This window comes from Simochromis diagramma, unplaced genomic scaffold (genome assembly GCF_900408965.1).
Source record: "Simochromis diagramma unplaced genomic scaffold, fSimDia1.1 OVJJ01000685.1, whole genome shotgun sequence".
In the NCBI taxonomy this organism is placed as follows: domain Eukaryota; kingdom Metazoa; phylum Chordata; class Actinopteri; order Cichliformes; family Cichlidae; genus Simochromis; species Simochromis diagramma.
In genome coordinates, this window is record NW_024387477.1 from 4,364,558 (window position 1) to 4,379,079 (window position 14,522).

The 14,522-nt window shown below is 42.3% G+C and overlaps 1 protein-coding gene across 3 annotated transcripts; it reads left to right on the plus strand.

Moving 5' to 3' along the window:
* Nucleotides 1–1,134: 1,134 nt before the first annotated feature.
* LOC120723764 (androgen receptor-like) lies at nucleotides 1,135–11,381 on the plus strand. Of its 3 annotated transcripts, none has more exons than XM_040015463.1 (9): nucleotides 1,135–2,134; nucleotides 3,166–3,302; nucleotides 3,521–3,637; nucleotides 3,785–3,928; nucleotides 4,062–4,268; nucleotides 4,860–5,004; nucleotides 5,907–6,037; nucleotides 6,187–6,338; nucleotides 10,161–11,381. In XM_040015463.1, the coding sequence occupies exons 1-9, from the start codon at nucleotides 1,257–1,259 to the stop codon at nucleotides 10,323–10,325; spliced, it is 2,076 nt and encodes a 691-aa protein (XP_039871397.1). In that variant the 5' UTR covers nucleotides 1,135–1,256; the 3' UTR covers nucleotides 10,326–11,381. The 3 variants fall into 3 exon arrangements, with proteins under 3 accessions (XP_039871397.1, XP_039871396.1, XP_039871398.1); XM_040015462.1 differs by having other exon boundaries at nucleotides 1,136–2,134; nucleotides 3,785–3,931; XM_040015464.1 differs by lacking the exon at nucleotides 1,135–2,134 and adding an exon at nucleotides 2,144–3,007 and having other exon boundaries at nucleotides 3,785–3,931.
* The last annotated feature ends 3,141 nt before the right edge of the window (nucleotides 11,382–14,522 follow it).

Genomic DNA, 14,522 nt, shown 5'->3' on the forward strand with positions numbered 1-14,522 from the left:
ATCTTTAGGTTTTTACATAATTGTCCTGTAAAACAAATACAGCATCATCCTGTAAAAAAAACGTTTACAAAAACTACAGGGCAGACAACCCTGCTGCCAATATTTTTACTCTAAATTTTACAGGGTTTTTCTTACAGTGTTCATTAAGTCTTTCACTCTGCAAAGAGGAACCTAAAACAAGATGAGTGCACAGATTTTTTTTTATTTCGCCAACTCAGTAAGATAAACCATATTTCTGATCAAAACCGGACAAAATTGTCTTGTCTTGTCCTGCAAAGCACAACATTTTTGATAGGATTTTCTCATTTCCCATGTGTCCACCCTGAATGTGAGTGTGCGCCACTCACTCCCTCTTGTGTCACCCCATTTAAAAAAGGGTCTGCCTAACTTCTTCTCCTCCTGCAATCCAAAAAGGAAGCTTTCCACAAACGCCCCAACCCAATCCAGACCTTTTCTATATACTGGGTAAAATTAATTTGCAGTCCCCAGCTCCTGTCGTGTGCTTAGTCATCACAAGCTATCCAAAAATAAATAGTTGAAAGCACTGCGTGACTACCTATCAGAGCCTCCACTGACCACCCCATTCTTTTTAGTTATTTTAATATGGTTTATACACATCAATGATTGTGCAGTCTGGTTTGTTCTTAACCTGATTGTCTGTGTGAATCAGACCGACAAACACAAGCAAGCTTATATAACTCTAAGTAGGAAAACAAACTACTGCACAGAGTGCTTGCAGAGAAACCCGATGCTGAGCCTGAGCTACACGTGAAACGTACTAATACATGCAATGATTAATCGCGGCTATGCTCTTGAGACGCCATTAGATTTGCACGTAAAATAGTGAGAGGCACGCAGCTGGGTTTTAAAATTGCTAAAAGTTAACCTACACTGGGTTCATTAATCACTGTAGAAAGAAGAGTCTGTGCCAAAACCAATTCTCACTATGCTGGTGTTTCTCTTTCTTTCTTTTTGGTTTGGTTTCTTTTTGGTAATTCGTGAGGTGAATTTTAATCCTGCGTTGAAAAAAAAAGAAAGTTACTATAAAAGTGTCGAAAAGCCCCCGTCATTTGTAAATCAGACCGGCGGGACGTCCCTTCCCCTTCGTAACTTAGTCGACGACTGATGTTCATTTCCCATCCGCCTAGACGCACGAGAGTAGTGTCACTGGGTAGGCGTTTTCTAGCCTGGAAAGTGTTGTTTTGTTTGCTCGCCGCGCACCCAGTCCACTCTAACTCCGAGAACCGGAGCCGAAAATGTCCTTTCACTCGGTTTTGGAAGGAACAAACTCTTTAACGATGAATGAAGGGGATCGGTTGGATACTACCATCTATGCGTGTCCGGCTTATGAGCTCAGTAAAGCGGTGTCGGTGTCTTTGGGTTTGGATTCGGTGTCTTCTCCGCCCAATAATATGAACCAGAGCTCCAGCAGCGCCTTCGCAGAATGCGACTCCACTGTGGCGGATACTTCTCGGAGAGTGACAGAGTTGAGAAGGACTGGAAATATGAACTCCGACAGCAGCCTGCTTGTCCTGGGTGACAGCAGCCTTAGAGAGGACGACTTTGGAGAAGTGTGCCAGGGCATACAGCAGGTGAGCTGTATGGATCTGTTCGGATCGGGCGAAATGGACGGTGCGCAAACTGTGACGCGTGGCTCGGTGATATCCAGATACGTCTGCAGGGAGTCAAATGTGTTTATGAACCCCACGCTGGAGCTGCCCGCGACCCCTCAGGTGGCCGAGGTCGTACCCTTAAAACCACCTTCGTCTTACTATGCCAGTTCAGACCTATATAGGGATTTCCCACCGCAAATGTGGTGCGCAAATGAGCGCGCATACATCGACCGATCCCAGCCTCAGCCTCAGCCACAGCCACAGAGGGGAGAATCAGGGGAACATAATTTTTTGTGCAAATACTGTAATTGTGGGCAAGCTCCTCGCGGAAACAGGCAGGAATGCCGCTGTATCTGGTACGGTAGAGGTGAGAAGGGTGGCAAAGGTGGCATGCGAGCGACGGCACAAGGATATGGCCAAATGGAAAGTTACCCAAGTGCGATTCCTCAGGGGCAAAGCACTTTCTCCACTATCAAGAGCGAGCCTTCGGTGTGGATGAATTGCACAGATCGCAGTTTAAGGTAAAGATCAGATTCGAATGATTTGTTTTGTGTGCGTCAGGTCAAAAGCCCATTCATACTGAGTACAGTACATTCAGTATTACCGATCCCTCCCATCTCTCACACGTTTCTTTAATGAGAAACACACAGCATGAGCATCGTGCCAGTAACTGCGCTTCAATCAACCCGCTTTGCAGTCGGGCTTTGGTCATTTTGTCTTCTAAAAGGAGTGCTGTAATGAGTTTAGGCGTAAGTTCGCAGATGTTTAACGGTGCACTGTCTTTCCGGATTTCATGCTTAGTTTCTTGACGTTTCTGTGAGAGCCACAAAGCATAAGCTAATTGGATAAGTGTCAGCACAAATAAATCAAAGGCAGCGAACACGATTATTATATATCGCTATCAGCCATGACTGCTATTGATACTCTGTGGAGTCCTGAAATGTTCAGCAGCACTGAACCCTTTGTCCTCCAACAGCATGGTGTGGTTTTTTTTGTTTTGTTTTGGCTTTCTCTAAATCATGTTATAGCATGCAGCTACAGCAACTTAAAGTTTATCCTATTCTTAAGATTTTCCAGAAATGTCCTTATAAGCCCTGGGACTGCAGCAGTAGGAAAAGTATCAGTGTCCCTATAAAGAAGAGATACAGCACCTGTTGCTGTTTCTGCTTCTAGAAAGAAAGCCTTCTATTTTATTACAAGTTACGGATTCATTAAAAAAAACTTCACTCTGGCATGTGTTAATCACAACTTTTACTTTGGAGCAAACTGACTCCCTTTGCTGACAAATTGTCAACCACATGATGGAAAAAATTTAATTTGATTGGATTTTAGGGAATTGGCATGATAACGCTCAGTGAAGGCAGACCTACTAACCCAAAACCGATAATGTCTGTGTGAGTGCTTTTTAATGTCTGCTGCAATTCTTCATCAGTGTCTTCCCTCAGTTTTTAAACCCTTTTAAAAACTGAGGGAAGACACTAAAACAACACCATTGCGCGTGTGTGTGTGTGTGTGTGTGTGTGTGTGTGTGTGTGCGTGCGCGCACGCCCAGGCATGAGGATTTTTTTCCAGGTGTGTATCTGTCAGAAAGGAGAGTGTGTCAAGTGTGCGGAGATGACGCCTCGGGTTGTCACTATGGAGCAGTCACCTGCGGCAGCTGCAAAGTATTCTTCAAGAGGGCCGCTGCAGGTGGGTGCAACACACACACACACACACAATTACTCACGCACTGATTTTAATTTCTTACACCCACTTGCTCTCTCCTGTAGACAGGGCACAGTGACCCTGACATTATGAGGTCGAGTTATTTGTTATCAGTAAACGCCCACATATCGTTGCTATGAGTGGAAGCCTCGGCATTGTTGAACTCGCACTCCTCATCCCCCAGCACTCTTGTGTGCCTCCAGGTAAGCAGAACCACTTGTGTGCCAGCCGAAACGACTGCACCATCGACAAACTGAGGCGGAAGAACTGCGCGTCGTGTCGCTTAAAGAGATGCTTCATGTCAGGAATGAGCCTTAAAGGTGAGCTACCAGAGATGAGGAAATAATGAGACATAAATAAAGGAAAGTATTTTGCAGTTTTAAAAAAATAGGTCAGCGTGGTCAGATTCCTTACATTTATTAGATTAGAAGCCCTCCAGCTGAATTCTAACAGAATCATCTCTCCAGGTCGCAGGCTGAAGGGAACCGGGCAGGCGAGTAATGGAGAAGAGGAGCAACAGCCAGCTAGCTGGGGACACAGAGAAAAAGAAGAGAGGGCAGCGAAGAAAGATGCAGTCTTGGAGTCCAGAAATGCAGCTGTCAGGGCTCAAGGTGGTAAGGATTAGTTGCACAGAGCTCAAATGTCACGTTTATTCAACGCTAAATTTACTTTTGCCAGAAAAGACTCGATCTTGCCACACTTTCTGCTTCATGTTGTTTTTACATATCTACATATCTCGAGCAGCTTCCCAGGCCCTGGTTGCGGCCATCCCCCCACCCCTGCACTCCTGCCTGTCACTGCTCAGCATCCTACAGGCTATTGAGCCAGCACTGGTCAATGCCGGGCATGATCCTGCCCAGCCAGACAGCCCCGTGTCCTTGCTCACCAGCCTGAACGAGCTGGGAGAACGGCAGCTGGTAACCGTGGTCCACTGGGCCAAGGCAATACCAGGTAAACTAATCTGAGCCAAGGTAATTAATTCCAAGTAGCTCTTCCAGAGAATCCGGTAGGGAGCACATTTCCATGGCTGCTTCCGTTTTGGTTTCTAGTCAAACATACCACTTGCATTCCTTGTTAAGCAAAACCCTGAAAGATCAGACTTGTAAACAACTTTGACTAAGAGAGTGGATGGTAAATGGGCAGTTTGAGAAGAAATAAGCGTAATTCAATCAAAAATGACATTAGAATTCCCTGCGGTTTGGATGAGCAGTACCACTGTTAGGAAATGTATTTAATCTGCCAGCACTGAGCAAGGCCTCAGTATCTAGGTCAAAAGATGAGATACCTTTCCAGAAGTTTGCGCTGGTTTAGTGTCCATGCAAAACAAACAAAGTTGTTCAAATATTAGCCACTAGAGGGGGATGTTTCCCATTTAAGCAAAAAAGAAAAAGTAGAGGAAGGCTGAGAATGGCCATCATTGTATCCATGTTTGCCTCAACAGTTATTTAATTAAGCCAAATCAGCTGATTTTTTTTTAAAAATAATATAACTGTGAATGCTTAACCCTGAGGAGAGCTTGATAACAGCGACTTTTGTTAACAGGGTTTCGGGACCTGCATGTGGATGACCAGATGTCACTGATTCAGCTGTCATGGATGGGGGTGATGGTGTTTGCCTTAGGCTGGAGATCCTACACGCTGACTAACAGCTCTATGCTCTACTTTGCTCCAGACCTGGTTTTCAATGAGTGAGTTTCAGCAAACATTCAATCTAACATCAAACAACGAATTCACAAAAAAGGAGACACAAAATTTTATCAAACTAAGAAACGAGAATTTATCACTGTGGCATGGGGTTTGCTGGGATGCCATGAGACTTCACTTGTCATCGTGAAATGCGATGAAAGGCACGGTGCGACACTTTTCTGGTGTTTTTCAGCAGGAGGAAAACAAACAGCGAATGTCTCTCCGGGCACACCAGCAAACCCGTCACTTTGCATTTGATAAATGCGGCTGGCGGAGGAAATCGCCTCAAATGCTTTGCGCTTTTTCATCATCGCATAACCATTCATCAGTGTCCAAGAACTTCCACTCTGACAAGTTTTAATTTACACTCCAACCTCACCCCCTCGGCCCCTTATCAAAATGTTTCTGACACCTCAACTCCAGCCTTTGTCTTTTTCTTTCTACTCCCAAAAGACACCCAGACAACAGAGTTTGTGTCACAAAAATCACTGCACATGAGTCCCCCCCCCAGGCTGTTATCAGTAAATTGTTGTGTCAAGAAGAAAGAAGGTATGACGATGTTCGCCAACTCTCGTGGCAGCTCTGAATTGGTCAGTGTTTTGCGTGACGTTAGCACTCATTCTGTCTATGTTACACCCATGTCACTCTATTAGGCTGCTTCTGACCTGCATAGTAATGGATACGCATGCCCTTGTTGCTGACCCTCATTTTTCAGTGCCTCACTGTCGTTCTCTATTTTCCATTATCCATCTAACTCATTTTTTCTCACCTCTGGTGCCTTTTTTCTCTCCTTTTTTCCCCTTCATGTCCCCAATAACTACTCCTTTCTACATTTCTCACTACGTGACCCTCCTCCCGCGTCACGCTTTTTTTCCCCTTTTTTCTTTTTTATCCCTCCTCACAGCCAGCGGATGCAAGTGTCCAGCATGTATGAACACTGTGTGAGGATGAAGCTACTATCCCAAAGGCTGTGCATGCTCAAGGTTACCCAGGAGGAGTTCCTCTGCATGAAGGCCCTGGTCCTCCTCAGCATCAGTGAGTCACCCGGGACCATGAGTAATGACGCGAATGTCAACTCAACATGTGAAATACAACTGCAATAGAGTACAGCCATACTTTAGAGAATTGATGGGATGGATAAAGTCTGTGAGAGTTACTGTTGTGTTCTGGCTTTGTGGTCACAGTGCCAGTGCAGGGCCTGAAGAGCCAGAGTTGTTTTGACAAACTGCGGACCTCCTACATCAAGGAGCTAGACCGTTTGGCCAGCCACCACGGAGAGACCACCCGCACGCAGAGACTGTTTCAGCTCACGCAGCTGCTGGACTACCTCCAGTCGGTAATACACACAACCGCATTCCAAAAAATGCACCATGCTGTGACACTGGACATGGATGCACATGTCATTTTTTTAGAGTGAGCGCAAAATAATGCTCCTTCCTCTCGCACAAAATGACAGACACAACACTATACAGGCTTGCAATACAACTGTAAACTTATTATGAACACACAAGCAAGATTTTTATTGTTTTAAAATTTCACGGCTGGATTAATTCAACCGAGTCTGTCAGACATTGCATTTAATAACTAAGCCCTTGTTTTCTCCACAGGTTTAAGCCTGTTATTTTTTTTATATTCTCTTTTAGCTACTGTGTAGCTGTGTTTCGGATTATATGATAACCTGGATTTGAGATTTGCTTCCTTGAAACGCCTAATCCATAACAGCCTACCATGATAATTAACAATTATAAAAGAATAGTGGTGCCAGATGCTGCTGTATTAAAGCCAATAAGATGATTTCCATTTGTAGATGATTTATATGGACTGAAGAATAACCCAGACACAGTAAATGAACTGCTAATTACAGTCATGTGAAAAATAAAGTTTAAAGAGGCCTTTACTGCTTTGTGAGTAGCTCTATGAAAGTGTTCATGTGTGTTAACACAATGCCACAGTCTTCCCAGGAGTGGACGTCCCAGCAAATTTTCAAACCTCAGTGAGAATGTTAAATGTTAAAGTTCATGGCAGCACAATTAGAGAAAGACTGAAAAGGTATAGCTTGTTTGGAAGGGGTGCCAGGAGAAAGTCTTCTCTCTAAAAAGAACATGGTAGGATAACTGAATTCAAAAAGGTGCAACTGAATATTTTGCTTCTGGAGATTTTGGGAAACAATGTTTTCAACGTCAAAAAAATTCAACTGGAGATGTTTGGTCATAATGCATAGACTCATTTGGGCTTGTTTTGCAGCCGGAGGACCTGGACACATTGCAGTGATTGAGTTCAACATGAACTCTTCAGTATACCAAAGGTTTCTAGAGTCAAGCACCGCAACAAATCTGCAACAGAATGGCTCACAAAGAAAATAATCAAGGAGTTGCAAAGGCCCAGCCAAAGTATAGACCTTGACCTGACAGAGATGGTGTGGCAGGACCTAAGCAAGCTGTGCTTAAAGAATTGCCTGCAAACCTCAAAGAACTGAAGCAATGCTGCAAAGAACACAGGGCCAAAATTCCTCCAGAATTATGTGAGAGGCTGATAAAGGTCATACAGAAAATTATTATTTTGAGTTATTGCTGCTTAATGTGGTTTTACAAGCTACCAAATTATGGGCTGTTTTCACATGACTGAATACAGAGGTGGCAAAAGTACAGACTTTCTTTACTTAAGTAGAAGCACAGATACATTTGTTAAAAAAACAGTAAAAGAAACAACTTCACTCAAGTAAACGTGAAAAAGCATTTTTGGACAAAGGCAACTGAACTTTGCACTATAATAATATAATAAAATAATGTTAGTACATGAGAATACCAATGCTATTGAATCTAGAGTCTAACTTTAAGAAATCCACTCAGTTTTAATCTGTTGTGCAGTGAAAGGGAATTAAAAATAATAATAACTTTTTTGTTGCAAACATTGTAGAGGGTTACTTTGCCTCCATATCTAAACAGTGAAATGAGAACAGTCAGGGGTTAAAGTGGGATTCCGCAGATCTGACCTTTGTAGATTTACACAACTGAATTCAACAAGATGTAAACAGTTTCACAAGCTATCTTCACTGATGAGTATCCCCTACACTGACACTATACTGTTTATACTTTCTACTACACAGTATACATTTGGTATAAAGTTGGAATTGAGTCAATGAATCTAAACATCATCATCTTAACTTCAAATTCATCTCTGTTACACTTGATGTAACCTAACACCGACCATGAGCACCACAGCCACGGTGCAAAAGTCCAACACAAAGCTTTATTCTGGTCGAAACTACCTAATATTTTCATGCAACACAAAATGAGTTTAGCTTAGTTTGTGTTGCAGGACATTTCACAACATGAAAACACATAATTTATCAAAACATATCATATGCAAATCCAATATGTGATTAAAACGAAGCTTTAAATTTGCAGTTTATCAAGTATTACTGAGCAGTCCTTACCTTCAAACCTCTCTTCTTCCTGTCCTGTCTTTCTTATCTTAGCCGATAGAAACGTTGAATTTGAAATTACCACCTTTTAACCACCAGAAAACCAACCAACTTCCTTCCTGCTTTGTCCTCCTCTGCAGCGCTAGCTAGATGCTGTACCGCGTACCGTGAACCTGCACTTCTATCGGTCCACTTTAACCCCGAGTATAAACGCTATAAATGATCATTTTAAAACAAAAGTAACGAGCCTGTTTTGAAAATGTAAGGAGTAGAAAGTTCAGATATTTGTTTAAAAATCTAGTGAGTAAAAGTAAAAAGTTGCTAGAAAAAGTATTAAGTATAAAAAGTATTTGTACTTCCTTACTTCCAACTTCTGACTGAATTTGACTGCATCTGACCGCTTTTTCTACTCTCACTCAAAACACTTTTCACTACAAGCCACATGTACCTATTCACACACAAAACACTTTAATCTGTGGCCATAATTTTGACTTGATGTCATAAGAGTAGTGTTAAACCTCGAAACAAATGCATAAGCAATAAAAAAGCAGGTTCATAAAATTTGCCTTCATATGCGCGACCATGCAGAAGGTTGATTAACGAGTTTCATTGTTATTTCTGTCAAACATTTGTGCACATTAATACCCAATACCAGCAAAATCAGCTGAACACCTGAAAAGAAATTTAAAAAGCGCTTTTTATTATATTTTAACAAAATATAGAAAGGTCAAGTTGTGCTGTGACCTTCAGTAAAAAAAGAAAATGGAAAGATTATGAACCAAAAAAAAAGGCATAAAAGTCCAAGTCCAGGCATTTGAGGTAGATTTGAATGAGTAATAAAAGGTCTTTAATTTAGTTTAAATTCACCCTAAATAAGACACACGCTGATAGCCATCAGTGTATTTAATGTTGCTAGATTCATATTCTGTTTATTTTGTTAATAATATTTTTTCCCTTTTACCTCTAAGCCGTAAAAGACTGACGTGGTATTGTAGGTACGCAGGTGTATCTACTTAAAAACACATGTAGTTTTCCTGTTACGACTTCTCGATGTGCATTTTTTGCATTTTTATTTTCTTTTTATTTGGTGAACTTTCTTTTGTTGTTGTAATACACACTACTCACTCATCTCATCCTTACTGAGGTTTAGGAGGGGAAAGTGTGTTGATGTAGATGTGCAACCACTAGGGGGTGTAAATGCACTACTTTTAACCCTTTTTAGGATTTTTTTTTTCTTTTTGTACTTTTATCTCAATGATGAGAACAATTAGCTGTCAAAGGAAAAAAAAAACCTTACATCATTATATGAGTATGACCAGAAGAGTTAAAGCGCTATGTGGAGAGGAGCCACAACAATTTGAGCCTCCTGTCTTTCACTGTGGATTTACCTTTAAATGCTCGGCTTTGTGGCTTTTGAGCTGGAGGGCAGCCAGAGATTGTCTGGAAGGGCCCTTTAGGAAGAAGATCAGAGTTGATGAGGACTCCTTCAGCTTTGCCCTGTCTGTGGAGCTTAGTGTCACAATAAGTGTTATCTCCTAAAACCGCCTCTTAAGCTGTGCCATGAAAGTCTCGTTTGTTTTTGTTCATTCGTATTATTATTTGGGCATTTTTAGTCTTTATTATACAGGGACAATAGACAGCATCTACATGTTTTCCACATTACATATTTATTTATCTCTTTGTTTCTAATAACCCCACCACATGTATGTATCATGTTTTTGTCTCTTGACTTAGGTTGTGAGGAAATTACACCAGTTCACCTACGATCTGTTCATCCAAGCTCAGTCCATGCAAATGCACGTCAGCTTCCCAGAGATGATCTCGGAGATTGTGAGCGTCCACGTGCCCAAAATCCTCTCTGGGATGGTCAAGCCCATCCTTTTCCACAACGCGGCCTAGTGAGTGAGAGTCTCCAAGACTGTCTTTTAATCAGCCACACCGACCGGAAAGAGTTCTCAATGATTTTTACGCTTCTGTCCTGAGAGTAGGGTGCAGTCAAGGTGTAAGCAGATGCTAACAGAAGGGCAGACAGCACATTCTTCCAGTCTAATGTAGTTTGATTTCATCTTCTCACTTCTTCTTCTTATTGCCTGTTTGAATGTATCCCGCACATACACAAATGCTTTTTTGGGGCTGATTAAAATACTTGCATGCATTTCTGTCCACATACTAATGGTGAACCTCATGGCATGTGAACTTCTTCGGCTCTTCATGTGGATAATCACAAACTCTTCTGGGGCTTGCCGTGCAGGGGGCCAAGTTTGAAGGCAGCACATCCCGGTAGCTTGTCTGTGTGCATTAGCATGACATTTTGAACTAGCTTTTTTTCACAATGAATGTTACTGTGTGCACCTGAGATGAAAAAAAGGAAAAAAACAAATAAATCAGTGACTGACAGTTAATAAGCGGTTGTGACGTTCATGCTTGGAATCAAAGCTATCTGGCCCGGAGGCATATAAAAACATTTTTTTTGACAGCTGTCATCATCTATTAAAAAAAATATCGGACTATTACTAGATTTCTGTTTTGTCAAAATGAAAGCACTTTCAAGGTGCGACTGCAGCGTCACCAATTTCAAATGTATATTTATCCATTTTTGATGCCAAAAAGGTCACAGCAGTCACAGTGAAGGACGTAATTGGACAAAATGACTCCATTAGTCGAGAAACACCACGGGTGACTTTATTTTATTTTATTTTTATCAGGAAAAAAAAGGTTTTTCAGTGCCAAATATTATTAAAGTAAAGTTTTCCCACAGTGGACGTTTCATACTGTTGTAACTTTTCTACAGTTTCCTAAAGTGTTCTTTGCAAATGCTTTGTTGTGTATTACCATGTAATCCTCGTAGCTTATGACAGTTTTTGCTAAAGGTCCAGCCAAGAACCCGCTCTATTGTTGCAACATTTACAGCTTGACATGTAATAAAACAAAATAAAGCCAAAGTCTGAGTGAATACCTGCTGGGTTTTTCTTTTTTGCTAATCTCATTGTCTTGATGATTATACAGGTGAATATTCCAGTTTTCCCCCTCCGCCTCATTCAATTCAAGCCCGCGAGGAGTTTAACTGGCTGAGCAGGGCGAACGAAACATCAGGCAGACATTTCTACTACTGCATTACCCACAGTCGGGATTATCACACATTCTCCATCCAGTCAAGTAATACATTACAGCAGAACACGGCACAGAGCTGGATATTTAATAGCAGGCCTGGAGGATTTCTTTCATCAGTTGAGCCTGTCTGCCAATCAGTAACTCCAGCCTTTCGCTACCATCTAGTGGCGGCTGCGATAACCTGCACCAGTGAAATGAAACTTGGAAGTTGTGTAGTAGCACAACATCTGTTGGATCCATTGACATTTGCTTCGTAATGTAATTGGACACGGGTTCACTCAATGTTTGAGTGAGGTTACCATTAAATAGACCGAGGCACGAGAGTGGACTTGAGTGCATTAAAGGGTAACAGCAAGTAAAGGCTACATGAAAAGCATGATTCAGGATTGAAAAACTTAATATAAATGTTGAGTGTAGGACCTTCACATTTAACCAGACTGTGATGTTGAAATCACTGATTTAAAAAATGTTTTTCTTTCCTTTTCCAGAGAAAGACTCCGGTATGAGACACTATAAACAGTATATATAAAGCATTTACATAACGTCTGTAAGTCTAGATAAACAATGAGATTACTTTAAGAGCTGGCTCATTTTAGTTACGTGGTACATTTGAAAGCCTCATCCATAAAAACGAGCTGTCTGGGTAACCTCTGCCGCCATTTTTAGTCCCATTTCCTGAACCACCTCTTTCAGCAAGTATTTGTCCCTCTCATAAATGAATCGGAGCTGAACGAAGTTGGGATTGAAAGACACGCTGAAATATCACTTATTTCTAAATACGTCCCTTGCTCGGCGTGCCCCTGTGGCTTCCCTTGAAGGGAATTGCATCTGGTAGGTTTGCAATGATCAAAAATGTATGCGCTGAAGTCGACATTTGAACTTAGTTTGGATTCCATTTGATTTTTTGTGTTTCTCCGAGTCTGTTCCGCATCAATATTACATGTCTGCTCTGCGAGAGGAGGGGATTTTTTTTCCTTTCGGGTAAGGACGACCACAGAAAGCGCAGTGACTCTGACCACAAACAACAAAAGTTAAAACTATTTCCTTATGTGTAGAAGAAGGAAAGATTAACACGAGGAAAGACAAAAAGGGCGCCCAATTAAAAGAGAAAGGGCGCGCCGAGCTTGACCCCAAAGTAACTGAACACCCACAATACCAGAGTGGTGGGGAAACGCGCTTTGCGCTTGGTACAATACTTTCTTTGCCAGAGCTTATATAAAACTCAAGCGATAATGTCTTTAACACCAGGTTGCCGCAACTCAACTGCTACGGTGACCGGAAACCAATTAGATTGTGGAGGTGGTAAGATGACACCCCTGAATGGGGTGTTTCAGTGGCCTATCTAATGGAGGGTGATTCCTACCCAAGCACCAGTCCATTAACAACCAATTAACTTCCTATTAATATTTTACCAGACAGGGCCTCTCATCCTGACATGTTTTTAAGGAGCTTTTCCCAGGAGTGTTTGAACATGAGCAGCTTTTAGCGCAGCATAAAGAGGCCTGTGTAATGGGCTGGAGGAGGAGGAGTGGCAACCTGATAGCACTGAGAGCAGAGGAGGGGAGAGAGGAGAGGAGACAGACTTCTGCAGCTGGTCTGCCCCGAGCCGAGCCAAGCCTGAGCAGGGCCAAACGTACAGAGAGGGTGTAGAGGGGGGTTGCAGTGATAGGAAATCCACGAATTTTGAGACTGTGACACCACATCAGACATGATGAGTAATGATCTTGAGCGTAAGCGTGTTTTATCGGTTAAAGATGTCAGCGATGAGCGTTTTTGCTGTTTGGTCAAAAAAGAAGAGAAGGGGAAAAAAAAGGCTGAGTAGCAGTTTTGCTTCCAGGACCATAAGTGCTTCTCACCATCACGGGGTTCATCGTAAAATAAGTCTTAAAGAGCAACATTCCTGCTACCGATCAGCCCTAAACTTGCTTTATGCTGCGTAACGCTGGTTTTTGTGGACATTTCAAACTAGTTCAGGGAAACTCCCTGCCTTCAGAGAAGAGGAAAGCGAGAGAGAGAGAGAGAAAGGCCATTATGACTATAGCCTGCAGCTACTCCCAACGGATAAGGCATTTGTCTTCACTTGAAAGTATGATTTATTTTTCCAGCAGTCAGAAGGGTTATGTTTGTCACCGCGCACTGAAAGGACTTTTGGAAATAGCAGCAGAAATGGGGAAAAAAGAATGTCTGCTGGTTTTCTAATGTAGTCTTGATGTTTTCTCAAATGCTTCTCCCTTCTATGGTTACATCGCCTGCGATCGCTTTCAGTCTTCATTAACTTTAGTTAATCATACTGAACCTCGCGTCTAATTTATCAGCGGGAGCGTTTAGTGTGTGTGAGCTGATGATTAAGAGAAAGAGGGGTATGTGGGAAGGTGGCGGAGGGGGGCTGCAGGGGGGAGGAGGCGACGTGGTTGTATCAGGTTCCTCCACTGGGTGTAGATGTGGTCTTAGATTTCTCTCCGGGCTGCTGATTAGCCGTGCGTACGTGTTTGCGTGCGCGCGTGCTCAAATGTGAGCGCGCGAGCCGGGAGTTGCACCGGAGGAGGAGACGAGAGGAACTTCGGCTTTAATTTCCCCCAGCTCCAGATATTACACCCCCGCGCACTCCTGTTTTTATTGGAACGGAGACCAAAAAACACCAAGTGTTTATGATGCATTAAAACATGGCGGGGAACTTGAGTGTGGAATTGTAAATCTATACGTTTGGCCCCGTCTCTCCAAAGCGAGCTTAATTCTTTTATCGAGGATTTTGGCGTGTTTTACAAAGACTGATGATTGTAGTGCTCCGTGAAATCATGTTTATCATCTTAATGTGGAGGACAGAGGTGAGAGAAGCAAATGGAGGCAGAACTTTGGAAATAAAATGGGTTGTGGTTGAAGCACAGAAGGAGAGAATTATTCTGCATTCCCCTAATGGACATTTGAACAAACAGATAGGTGAGGAGACCACATTACATTCTATTAAGACCACTTTTGTTGTCAGTG

Excerpts from the sequence above, each read along its gene's own strand:
- LOC120723764 (XM_040015462.1), top strand. The coding sequence starts at position 1,257 with ATGTCCTTTCACTCGGTTTTGGAAGGAACAAACTCTTTAACGATGAAT. Across the intron at positions 3,638-3,784 it reads GTCAGGAATGAGCCTTAAAG|GTCGCAGGCTGAAGGGAACC; the intron begins GTGAGCTACCAG and ends TCATCTCTCCAG. Across the intron at positions 3,932-4,061 it reads AGCTGTCAGGGCTCAAGGTG|CTTCCCAGGCCCTGGTTGCG; the intron begins GTAAGGATTAGT and ends TATCTCGAGCAG.